Raw genomic sequence first — 12,776 nt, 5'->3', positions numbered from 1 at the left:
AGTGGCTGGGAGCTGGTTCCACAGGATAGCTCCGGCATGGCTAATGTGCTTAGCTGAGGATGCAGTGGTGGACACAGGAATGATGAGTAACTTGCTGCTCCCTCCTCGTGTTCGGAGAGAGGGACTACGGGTGAAAAAGCTTGCAAACCGAGTACTTGAAAATTTGTTCAGGCAGCGCCAACTGAATACAAGAATGGGCATGTGGGTGTATATGCTGAGGGTATGGGCATTCATGCGTTCAAGTAAGGGAGCCGTGTGAGTGCGAGGGGCTGCCCTGCACACCGAGCGAGCCGCACGTTTGAACTAACTATTTAGGCGCTTATCCTGATAAGAAAGGGGCATAGGCAGCAGATGCATAGTCAAATTCTGATAATATAAAGGACCTGAAAAACTGAACGCGGCAAGCATGACATGCTGCACTTCGATTTAGTAGCCCAATCTTTGCGGCAACGTGACGTGCAACATGGCTTGTCAAGGTGATCCAGCTCATGTCTGAGTCGAAATATAGGCCAAGATACTTGGCCATTTTCACAACAGGAAGCGTTTGCCCATTACAAATGACATGCAGCTCAAGGGCTTGAGATGGGGATGGGGGAATGGGCAATATCTGTGTCTTTATTTCATTTAAAAGAATTAAACATACGCCCTTCAGTCAGGTGGCCAGGTGCTGAACAGCAGCTGAAAGGTGCGCAGAAACAGCTTCCGGGGACTCCCTGCTACATCGTATAGAGAAGTCATCAGCAAACTGGATTGCTCCCACATTAAACGGCATAGTTCTTCTGCTATGCCGCGGGCATAGACAATAATGAGCAGTGGGCCCAGTACCGACCCCTGGGGAGTCCTGAGTAACTGGTGTACGGGACACTTCTAGTCTGGCCAACCTGAACGTACTGTTCTCTATCAGAGAGGTAATCTACCAGCCAACAAAGCGCCGTGTCGCAGATGCCAAGTTCGAACGGATCTCGCACAAGAGTTTGATGTTTCACTTTATCGAATGCCTTTGACATATCAACAAAGGCTACACCTGTGTTGAGTTTATTCATACGGGCCTCACAGATACCTTCCACGGCTAGCACTAGTGCGTCAAATGTAGCGTGGTGGGATCTGTAGCCGAATTGAGTTGGCGGGAATAAATTGCTCTGGACTAGATATCGTGTGAGTTGCTCATGGACTATCCTTTCCAACACTTTGGATGCAATTGATAACAAGGACACTGGCCGCTGATTTTTTGGCATGCTCGGATCTCCGCCTTTGAAGAGTAGCAATATCCTAACACTTTTGATCTGGGCAGGAAATATGCCCTCTTTCAGGGACTTGTTAAAGATCAAAGTCAGGGATGGTGCCAGTACGTCTGCATGTGCGCGGAGAAGGGCTGCAGAAATTCTATCATCACCGCTGGACTTGGCCGGATTTAAATGTTCGAGGAGCTTCCTCACTCTGGCAATAGACACTGGTGCAAAGGCTGTCAGATCAGTGCTTGATGCGGGCCCGTAGGGAAATGAGAGATGCACTGGGCGGCTGACGTCCTCTACTATCTCTGCAAAGGTGTTTCGGGAGGCATCAACAGAACATTGAGGTGGCTGAGATTGTCTATGTTCACCACTCAATTCTTTGATCGTGTGCCATGTGTGTTTGGTATTGCCAGACGCAGCTCGAAACTTGGATTGGTAGTAGGTCTCCTTCTGTTGCCTAGTAGCTGGTAGCTTCCCGCCTGGCAGCCTTGAAAGCTGAGTGGGAATGTTCTGCTCCATCACTAAGCCACCTCCTATGGAGCCGGTTGCACTTGGTCAAGAGGTGTAATAACTGGCGGTTCATTCCTGGTACTGATTTTTTCTTGCGTCGAGGGCTTGGTGCAAGAGGAGCATGACTGTCTAACACTTGTGGAAAGCGGCGATTCAATGTGTATAGTTCGCAGTTGCTCTTCTTGGTCACTCATCTCCCTGCCTATTTGTTGTTGTAGGTGGCGGCTCCGGTGGAGGCAATGGTACTGGCGGCGGCACTGGATCCACGTCCTTATTGCGTCGTTTGTCAGCGACTAGAGCTGCATGCTGCTGGGTGCACTCTTTTATTGTTAGAGTGTCCTGTGTTGTGTCAGCACGGAGTACGCAAATAAGCTCGGGTGCAATTTATGTACATGCAGCCACTGGTGCAGCATCAGCTAGCGAGACTCCGCACCTGGTTCTGGGTCCAGTACATTCGGTCATAGGTAATGAGGATACCTTCGCTGATGGCAGCAATTTTACCAGCAGCGGCTTCGGTTCCGGATTGTTTGGTGGTCTTCCAAACTTGGGAAGCGTAGCGTAAGTTTGACTTGACTCCTGTTGGTTCCTATCAGCAACGTCCTCAAGCACATGGCTTCTGTGGAGAATCTTTTCGGGATCAACTAAATTTCCCTCGACATGAATGTGGGGTGTCGATGACAGCCTTTGGTGGATTTCGTTGAGCTGGTTCTTGCTCAAAAGCACATTTGAAAACAACTCACAGAGTTTGTAATTCAAAGACGTATTGCATAGTATTTCTTACACTTTGTTAATTATATTATCCACTAGGTCCAACATGTTGGGAGGTAAGGAAGTGAGCTTGTTGTGGTCGAGGTACCTGCAGTAACAGCACAGAAGACATTCGGCCAAACGTAAACGAGAGAGCTTGGAAGCTCAGGGCCCTACGCTATGCTTTTTTTGCCTTGATGACCCAGACAAAAAAAGCATAGGGCCAAGGGATGTTATAAATTCTTTAAAAACTATCCTTTTTTTTAAAAAAGACATAACCTGGTATTCGAACCCTCACTATCGCGCGCCCTGCATGCATCCCCCGATACACTTCGCATACATACTAATTCTTCCAAGTTGTTTCACATTGTGATCTTGCATTTGAAAGCCCTATTTGAATATGCATTGTGGCCAGCCGTCTTTGATGGCACGGTACGGTAGGGGATAGGTACGGGACAGGTACGATCGAGGGTAATACGACACCGTCTTCCGTACCGTACCGTACCATCAAACACAGCTGGCCACATACAGCTGCCCGCAATATTCAAATACTGTAGGGCTTTCAAACGCAAGATAATAACGTGAAGCCACTTGGAAGAATGGGTATGAATGCGAAGTGTATGGGGGGAATGCATGTAGGGCGATAGTGCGGGTTCGAATCCCAGGATATGCCTGAATAAAAAATAGGAGAATTGAAAAATTTATAACATCCTATGCTTTTTTGCCGTCAGATACGGACAGTGCCAGGCGTGACACAAACAAACAAACACATAAACAAACAAACAAATACCAAACTAAAGCTGTATGGACCCTGGCTAGCGCCAGACGTTACTGAAGTAACGTCTGCTGCATAGCTACGGGAATAAACACATATGGTACATTTGGCATGATGGCTGACGTATGCCTAGTGCGCAGCCTTAGGTCATGGATGGTAGCCCAAGGGCCGCAAGCCCGCAGGCTATGGTGTGGATGATCAAAGGCTACGCACTATAAATATAGGGCATGCAATGAGCACCATGTGTATATTGCTGTGCAAGATCGGAGGGAGCTTTCTCTGTGGAATAATAGAACAGGCGACGTGGAGACAATAATCTTTTAATAATGCAATGAATATAATCAAATGCGCACTCATATCACAAACATGGGGACGAATAATGTATTCCAGAACGTTTTCTTGTCACAATTATCAATGGAATTCTTGACTAAAGAGAATGATGAAACTACAATTGGATTTATACACTTGGAGTGAAACAACGAGGATACAAGAATAGTAAGAAAAATAGCACAAAATTTGCACAGGTAATAAAAACTATACAGGTGAGAAATGATAGGAATTCAGCAAGTGCACTGTGACAATGGACATGCATGTGCAAGCGTGTGTGAGTGCCAATTTACTGGAATAGTGTAAGTGTGGTAACATTTTTTTTCCTTTTTTGTTTACAAAGATTTGGATCACGAATTCGAATGTATACTGCTTCTAGGACTTTAAACTGCCTGAAACTACTTGCAGAACGAACAACACTGAACCAAGAATCATCATAACTTTCACGACACACGGGGTTAGACAGCAAATGCAATATAATTGCCGATGTATTCTTCTTCTTCTCACTGCCTCCGCCTCCACTGGGTCTTTGACCACCACTGTCTTTCACGCCCTCAGCACCATCATCGTCATCATCGTCATCGTCCTCTTCATCATCATTGCCACCTTCACCTGTCGTCGACTCCCCCAGCAACTGACCACCGGGTTCATCATCGTCGCTGCACAAATCGCTTCCATACTTCTCCCGCTGCTGTCGCGTTCTCTTCCTGACCGGTCTTCCCTTGCCATTGCTAAGCACCTGACAGTCGTCAACCCTTCCGCTGGCATCATCCTTATCCGGAGAGGTTCGACGCATTTTCCCAGTCACCTCTGCAAACGAAGCTGCCGCCAGCCGTTTGCTCCTTCTCAGCTTTGGCGAGTTGCATTTGTCTGCGTCCGGCGTACCGGTACTCGCTGGTAATGGGCATGTGACACGGTGTGCGTCCGGCGTACCGGTACTCACTGGTAATGGGCATGTGACATAGTGTGCGTCTGGCGTACCGGTACTCGCTGGTAATTGGCATGTGACATAGTGTCCTTCTTCGTTTACATTAATGTTTGTTCTCAGTTTCTGCGTGCTGGGTTGGTCTTTCGGAGACACCTCTTGTTGAGCAGAAGCCTCTGCCGGAACGGACAGTGGCGTCGGGTGCTGACGTGGTCGGCCACGCTTTGGTCGGGAGGACCTAGCCGCATGTGACAATAGTGAGAAAGGCACGTGTGTATTTCACTAGTTGTTTTTCTCGGATTTGAGTTTGATCATTTTTTTTCCTATGTTCACATACCCAACTCATAAATAATACAGAAAGACAATGGTACTGAGACAAGGACAAACGTGACAACTACTAAGAAGGGGCTGCACTGAGATGCAGCAGTGATGGTGGGGCATTGATGGCTCTGCCGACCTGAGGTCTCGGCATCACGGCCAAAAACACGCACCAAAAACAAAGATAGAACTGTAAGGGTCAGCAAAAATAAAAAAGAAAGCAAGGGCAAAAAAAGCTAGTACTAGTGTGCAGCGCATACTTAGCAATGGGAGTCGTTGACGGGGCACTAGAATGTGGGTGGGTCGACAGGCAGAATGTCCGACCATCGCCAATCATGTCGGCTGAGGTATTCGTTGACGTTGCACTTAAAATTTTGAAGATTTTTGCGAGTTGGGACGGAGTCGAGAAAAGCTGGCGGCAGGGAATTCCACAGCTGGATTGCACAATGTGGGAAGCTGCGGAGAATGGTGTCTGGTGCTTGACGCGGTAGGGGATTTCGTAGCTGGTAACTGTGGCCGGCGGCCATGCGGAGATCGTTTCGAGTGCGAGTGGCGTCACGGGGCTCAAGCCTTGGTGGGAGGAGTGCTAGCAATTGAGTCGGACCGGTGATAAAATTCAGTTTGTACGTGTATGTTAATGCAGCAACGTATCGCCGTAGGCTGAGGCTCTGGAGCTCCGTCCTGGGACCAATGATGCGCAATGCACGGCGTAGGATGCTATCTAGGCGTGCAAGATGGGAGGGTGCAGCTCCCATCCAGACGAGCGAACCATACTCCAAAACGGGCCGTACAAACCCCTTGTACACCGTGAGGCGGCCTTCTCGGGAGAGATAGGGTGCAGCTCGCCGCAGGAGACCCAAACGCTGTTTGCCACGTATAGACACTGCGCGGATGTGCTCTGCGAAGGACAGCTTCGGATCAAAAGTCACCCCCAAGAGCTTTATTGTGGATGACTCTGGCACAGGGTTGCCTCCAAAGAGAAGAGAGGGCAAGGCTAGCTGCGCTCTTTGCAGCGTGACTGTCATAGCCTGGGATTTCGACAGCTCAAACGCTACACGCCATTCCTTGCCTCAGTCTGGCAGACGATTGACGGTGTCCTGAAGCAAGGAAGCAGCAGTGGGGAGGTCGTTACGGAGAAGAGTGTACAATGTCGTATCGTCAGCATAGGCTTCCAGCTGCGTGTTCCCAGCAAGGCATGTTGATACGTCGTTAATGTATATGAGAAACATGGTTGGCCCAAAGATGCTGACTTGTGGGACTCCCGCCTTGATGGGGTATGGACGGGAGGTTGCACCACCGACAACACACTGTATGCTTCGGTTAGACAGGTACGATGTCAGCCATGCAAGGAGGATTCCTTGGATGCCACATTGCTCTAGCTTGAAGAGGACACCTGCGTGAGAGACCTTGTCGAAGGCTCCAGCAATGTCAACTGCAAGTACGCGTGCTGCGCCCCCGCGTCCGATAGAGGATGCCCAGGAGTGGTGTAGCCCCGTAAGAGCGTCGGCTGTGCCCAGATTCCGTCTGAAGCCAAACTGATTCGCTGCAAGCAGTGAGTTACCTTCGAAGTAGTTCGTAATTTGCATGTTGATAATGGTCTCCATTACCTTGGATATCACACTAAGGAGAGATACGGGGCGGTAGTTCTTGAGCTGTGAGCGAGATGAGCATTTATGCACAGGAACAACATTGGCAAGCTTCCAGGCCTGAGGCTGGTATCCATGCCGGAAGCACAATGAGAAAAGCTTGGTCAGGACCGGTGCGAGCGCATTCTTTCAGGACACGGGAGGGGGGGGGGGAGAGATGCTGTCCGGCCCCGTAGCTTTCGACGCGTCGAGATGGCGCAGAAGGCGGTGAACATTTTGGATGCGGAAGCGGACATGGGTGAGTGGTGGATGTGGGTGAGCAGGCGCCGGGGTTCCAAGGGAGGCACGATGTAGGTCCCTGTCACCCAGGCTGCACTTGCCAGCAAAGAAGTGACCAAAGCAGTCAGCCTTCTCCTTGCTGGTGATGTGTTCCTTTCCGGCATTGGCGAGGAGGAGGGGGATGTCAGAGTTTCGGCCAAGACAGCATGCTCCTTTCAGGTTGCACCACCATGCCTTGTCGCAAAGCGAGCCGCAGGTGGGTCGGGCCCGAAGGTGTGGTGGTAGCGCGGGTAACAGAATCGATGAAGGATTGCTTCTTCACGTCATTGCCGAGGTCGTGCCGCCATTTCCTCCATCCTCCGTCCTTGATACGCATCACTTGTGTGCATTCAGGGGTCCACCACTTGGGATTAGATGAGCGGATGACGAGGTCTTATGGGGAATGAACTGGTCCATGCCTGGAGCGATCATGCGTTGAGAAAGGGCCAAGCAACTCAAATTTGGTCCTGTCATCCAAGATTTTGGCCATTTTAGACTTGTATTCAGTTTGACTTATGATTACAGTTTTCCGGTCTCGTGATGAATATATCCTCGTTCGCTTTCAATTCTGACCGGGCTTTTATGTGCTCTCTCGACAATGAAAAGGCTTCCTATCCATGGGTTGTTCGGCATGTTCCTCCGCTATAGCACGGAGGTTAGCAGTGCATACCGCTTTCTTCGATTGTGTTACCGGCACAAACTCTTATAGTTTTCTGTAAAATTACTCGAAGTCGGTCAGGACCTGTTCCTTCATGTTGTATTTTGGCGGTATTCCCAAATCAGTGCCTTTGGAAAGTAATTCCTTTTCTACTGAAGTGAGTTCAATGCTTGTGAGATTGATGATGGTGTTGGTGCTAATAGATATTCAACCAAAACGCTGGTTCCTTAGCCATTTGATATTCTTTGAATACTAAACGATGAGTCGGGTCTGCAGTTTATCAACGCTCTCCGAAATGAGCATGGAAAAGCGGAGAAAGTCATGCTCCGAAAGAAATGCACGGGCTTGACGATACAGCCACCGAAGTTGTGACCGTACTTTGCCCAAGGTATCAGTAGACCTAGCTATGTCTAATGAATGTTTTTTTGATGGTCAAAGACTAGTACCCTTTGGCTTTCTGTACTCTCTTCTGGATGGCATTAGGGCAAACACCACAATCCAGACATTGCCGAAGAAACGTTACATTCAAGGCAATACACCTACAGACATAACGCTTACGCAGCGGCCTATTCAGACACTCGATCTGATCGCATGTGTATCTCCGCTTGATATGTAGACAGGCGACATGCGATATGTAGACAGACGACATGGAGACCATAATCTCAATAATGCAATGAATATAACCAAATAGAGGTTTCGACTTCGGCCATGATTTTGTTTAAGAATGGGTTTGCTCCCACACTGGAGCTCGCGCTATTCACGCTAGTCAACTGTCAAGTCGTCAGCAGAATAGTGCAAGCTCCAGTGTGGGAGCAAACCCATTCCTACCAATAACTAAATGCGCACTTATTATATTATCACAACCATGGGGACGAAAAGCATATTCAAGAACGTTTTCTTGTCACAATTATCAATGGAATTTGTGACTAAAAAGAATGATGAAACTACAGTTGTCGCAGTAATGTAGTTAGTGTGTGTTAGCATCCACCGATCACACTGCCATGTTTGCATCTGTCGCGCACCGCTGCATTGCGCACTGCACTCACACTGCCAGCGCATAGATTTGGGCACTCTTAGCCTGACGTCACACAACTGCTTCCTTTGAACTTTTGCTCACTTCACTCACTCTGCCAGCGCTTCCTTTGGACTTTCTCTTTTTTTCTTGCTGTTGGCTTCAATTCAAAGACTAGTCTAATTTGTAATTAGTGGTGACTTTTAGCTTGTGCCAGCATCAAATTTCAGTGGTGACTTTTAGCTTCTGCCAGCATCAAATTTTCCAGCTCTCTCAGTTTGGCTTCTAGCTTGTGGTAGCTTTTGAGTAACTAATTAGCCAGAAGCTTCGATTGTGTTCAGCTCGTACTGTTGGTGCCTGAAACAATGTCATCTATTGTGCATCGGATGCGGGTGGCAGAACTGCGAGCCGAGCTGGATGATCGAGGTCTGCTGACCACCGGAAAGAAATCCATTCTGGTTCAGAGATTGCTGGACGCCATGGGGCGAGAAAACCTGGGTCCAACTCAACCTTCAGCAAACGACTCTGCCGAACCCACTGTGGATACATGCGAGGTGCTCGCCGATCCCTCGGTCCACCTTGGATCCGACTGGTATTCGCGAACTTATTCGGGCTGAAGTTCGTTCTGCCATCACAGACGAGATTGGAGCCTCTCTTCTGTCGCAGCCAAGTGCGGCACCAGCGCCACCAGCTGCGTCATCCGACATTGGCGTGGGTGCTGCATGCTCCACACCGCCTCACGCTGGAAATCTGCACGACCCAAAGTCGGCGCAGGCTTGGCTTATGTATGACCAGCAATTTCGAAGGCTTGTCGCTTCACAACCCGGAAAGCGCTTTGATACGATTGACATAAATGCATGGCAGCTGTGCATCACAGGCAAGGCCAGGCATAGATGTCAGTCGTGCAGCCTTGTCCACCCAGCGGCTGCAAGCAACCTGTGTCCTTTTCATCCCAAACATGCACACCAAGCTCAAACAACATCATCCTCACTGCTCACCCTCAACAACACAGGTGCCGTCATCTGCCGAAACGTCAACCTTGGCAAGTGTAGCTGGTCAAATTGCCGGTTCGCCCACATCTGCAACCGCTGTAGCAAGGACCACCCCCGCAGCAAGTTTTCCGGCAAAGGTCAGCGACCAGCCCAGTAGTTCGGGATTGCAATCCCAGCCTGAGCAAGTAATAACTGTTGCATGTGTACACAATTTTCTTCCCCCTCACATTAATAATTCCTCTGTACATACCCCTTTGCATGTCTCTCGTTTTGAGCTTCTATTGCGTCATCACCCCTATAAAGAATTTGCTTCCTATGAGCTAAACGGGCTGCGCTACGGCTTTAGCATAGGTTTTACTGCTTCACGCGACATTTCTGTCCAGTCTGCTAATCTGCCATCTTCTGCTGCTTGTGCCTCCTTTATTTCTGACCAGCTTTATGCTTCTTGCCAGCGTGGCGAAACTGCTGGTCCTTTTAGTGCAGCCCTGTTCACCTTCATGCGCTGTTCTGGTGTCGGCGTGGTACCGAAGAAGAACGGCAAGCTTTGTATGATTCACCATCTCTCTAGCCCCGGTAATAGTGTGAACGACGGAGTTCCAGCTGACCAGTTTTCCCTGCAATACATCAGTATTGACGATGCAATCGAGTCTATTATGTCCTCACCTCAGCCGGTGTACCTTGCAAAGCTGGACATCAAAAGTGCATACCGGCAAATCCAAGTTCGTGCTGAAGACCACTCACTACTCGGCAAATTCTGGCAAGGCAGCTACTATTACGAGCGGGTGCTACCGTTTGGGTTTCGCTGCATCCCAGCCATTTTCGATTCCGTTGCCTCGGCCATAGAGTGGATTATCCGGAACCATTTCTCCATTGCCGACCTATTCCACTACTTGGATGACTTCCTAAACGTCACAACTGGCCATACTGTCGCCCAGCGTCAACTAGCAATCCTGCTACGGGCCTCCATCTATTTGGGCGTGCCACTAGCGCCAGTAAAGGTGGAAGGTCCCGCGAGATCACTGACGTTCCTCAGCATTATTCTGGACTGCGAGCGGCTCGAGGCCAGGCTCCCCATGGACAAGCTCACCAACCTCCGATCGCTATTGGCCAGCTCTATCAACAGCCGGAAGATATCCCAACGCCAACTCGAGTCCCTATTGGGTAAGCTCTCGTTTGCTGCCCGTGTCATCACTCCATGCCGTACCTTCATGCGTTGTCTGTGGTCCGTCTGCTCAGGTTTCAGCAACCACACTACTCAATAACTTTGACCCAAGAATTCGTGGATGACCTGCTATGGTGGATGAGGCTAAATTTGCGCAGGTAATAAAAACTATACAGGTGAGAAATGATAGGAAATTCAGCAAGTGCAATGTGACAATGGACATGCATGTGCAAGTGTGCGTGAGTGCGAATACAATGGAATAGTGTAAGTGCGGTGACATTTTCTTTTTGTTTACAAATATTTGAATCACGAATACGAATGTAGACTGCTTCTAGAACTTTCATTCGTTTGAAACTACTTGCAGAACGAACAACACTGAACCAAGAATCATCACAACTTTCTGCAGAGGTGACTGAGAAGATGCGTTGAACCTCTCCGGATAAGGATGATGCCAGCGGAAGGGTTGACGACTGTCAGGTGCTTGGCAATGGCAAGGGAAGACCAGTCAAGAAGAGAACGCGACAGCAGCGTGAGGATTATGGACAGTGATTTGTGCAGCGACGATGATGAACCCGGTGGTCAGTTGCTGGGGGAGTCGACGACAGGTGAAGGTGGCAACGATGATGAAGAGGACGATGACGATGATGACGATGATGGTGCTGAGGGTGTGAAAGACGGTGGTGGTCAGAGACCCAGTGGAGGCGGAGGCGGTGAGAAGAAGAAGAAAACATCGGCAATTAGCCCTTTGCATGTTGGACCCCTTTTCACCAATCCACTGGCTTTCCAGCGCACTGGCTCTCTGGATGGATTTGCGCTCACAGCTCCGAACGAAATTTATTCTCATTTCACTCCACCTACCGTATTTTACCGGTTGTAAGTCGACCCCGGTTATAGGTCGACCCCCATATCCGGAGGTCTTAATTCTGCGTTTTAAAGTTTTCACCCAAAGGAGCACTACTAACCACTCCCTGCTACTAACACAACGAAAAATCATGTAAACATTCCTTATTGGAGGGTATAACATCCCAATCCTTGTAAAAGGCCAATGAGCTGGCAAAAAATTGTACAAATGGTGCACTCGTGCATGCAATGCAGGTCATTTTTTTCTGATAGTTCCCGGTTATAAGTCGAATCCCGGTTGTAAGTCGACCCCCATCCTTTCTCCTTCCATTTTAGTTGCAAAAGGTCGACTTACAACCCGAAAAATACGGTAGATGGATTTTCATCATCCTGGGCTCGTTGGAAAGATCAGGACCAAGCGAATCCATCCTGGCAGCTCTCAGTTCCATAGACACACTAGGGCCACTTCCATCTTCTCCCCAAACTACTCCACCGTGCCTCGGAACAGCACAACTCAATTTCACATTCTTTTTCGGCTTCTTGCCCACTTTCAACTGATTTTCACGATTCAAACTGTGCTGCAAAGCCGAAATCCGAGCGCTTCATTTGATGTCCATCACGCATACGTTGTGCCAAAGGCAAATCCCCTGGCACGCTCCAAAAACTGCGAAGTCATAAACAAAAAAATGGGTTCGCTCTGGGCCGTGGTTTCTGTGTTCATCTTGTCGCTGCTCGGTGAATATTTTTCCTATCGCGAAGAACTTTATATGCCCGGAAAGATGAGGTCAAGACCTTTACAACGGTGTATATATTGTCACTGTGCGCTGATGTTTGACGGAGTTACGATAGTACAGTTATCTATGCACTGTGATGCATCGCGCGAATTTTTTGCAAGTTAACTCGTACGTAGTGGATCAGCACACTTCAAAAGCGCGAGTTAACTCGTACTCAGCACGCAAAGGGTTAAATTGCATTCGTTGTCTAACCCCGTGTGCCATGAAAGTTATGATGATTCTTGGTTCAGTGTTGTTCGTTCTGCAAGTAGTTTAAAGCAGTTGAAATTTCTAGAAGCAGTCTACATTCGCATCCGTGATCCAAATCTTTGTAAACAAAAAAGAAAATGTCACCTCACTTATACTATTCCAGTATATTCGCACCCACACACACTTGCACATGCATGTCCATTGTCACAGTGCCCTTGCTGAATTTCCTATCATTTCTCACCTGTATAGTTTTTATTACCTGTGCAAATTTTTCCTACACTACTTTGTAAGTTTGTGCTATTTTTCTTACTATTCTTGTATCCTCGTTGTTTCACTCCAAGTGTACAGATCCAATTGTAGCTTCATCATTCTCTTTAGTCATGAATTCCAT

General features: G+C 48.5%; 1 protein-coding gene across 1 annotated transcript in view; it reads right to left on the bottom strand.

The window, feature by feature from the left end:
• The window catches only part of LOC135824255 (uncharacterized), a 371,974-nt gene that overhangs the window by 149,802 nt on the left and 209,396 nt on the right, over positions 1-12,776 (bottom strand). Inside the window, exon 8 of the mRNA XM_065336986.1 lies at positions 2,524-2,598. Within this exon, the coding sequence (XP_065193058.1) occupies positions 2,524-2,598 (75 nt within the window). The remainder of the gene's footprint in view (positions 1-2,523; positions 2,599-12,776) is intronic.

This window comes from Sycon ciliatum, chromosome 9 (assembly GCF_964019385.1).
Source record: "Sycon ciliatum chromosome 9, ocSycCili1.1, whole genome shotgun sequence".
Lineage (NCBI taxonomy): Eukaryota > Metazoa > Porifera > Calcarea > Leucosolenida > Sycettidae > Sycon > Sycon ciliatum.
This window is presented reverse-complemented; position numbering and strand designations above follow the sequence as displayed.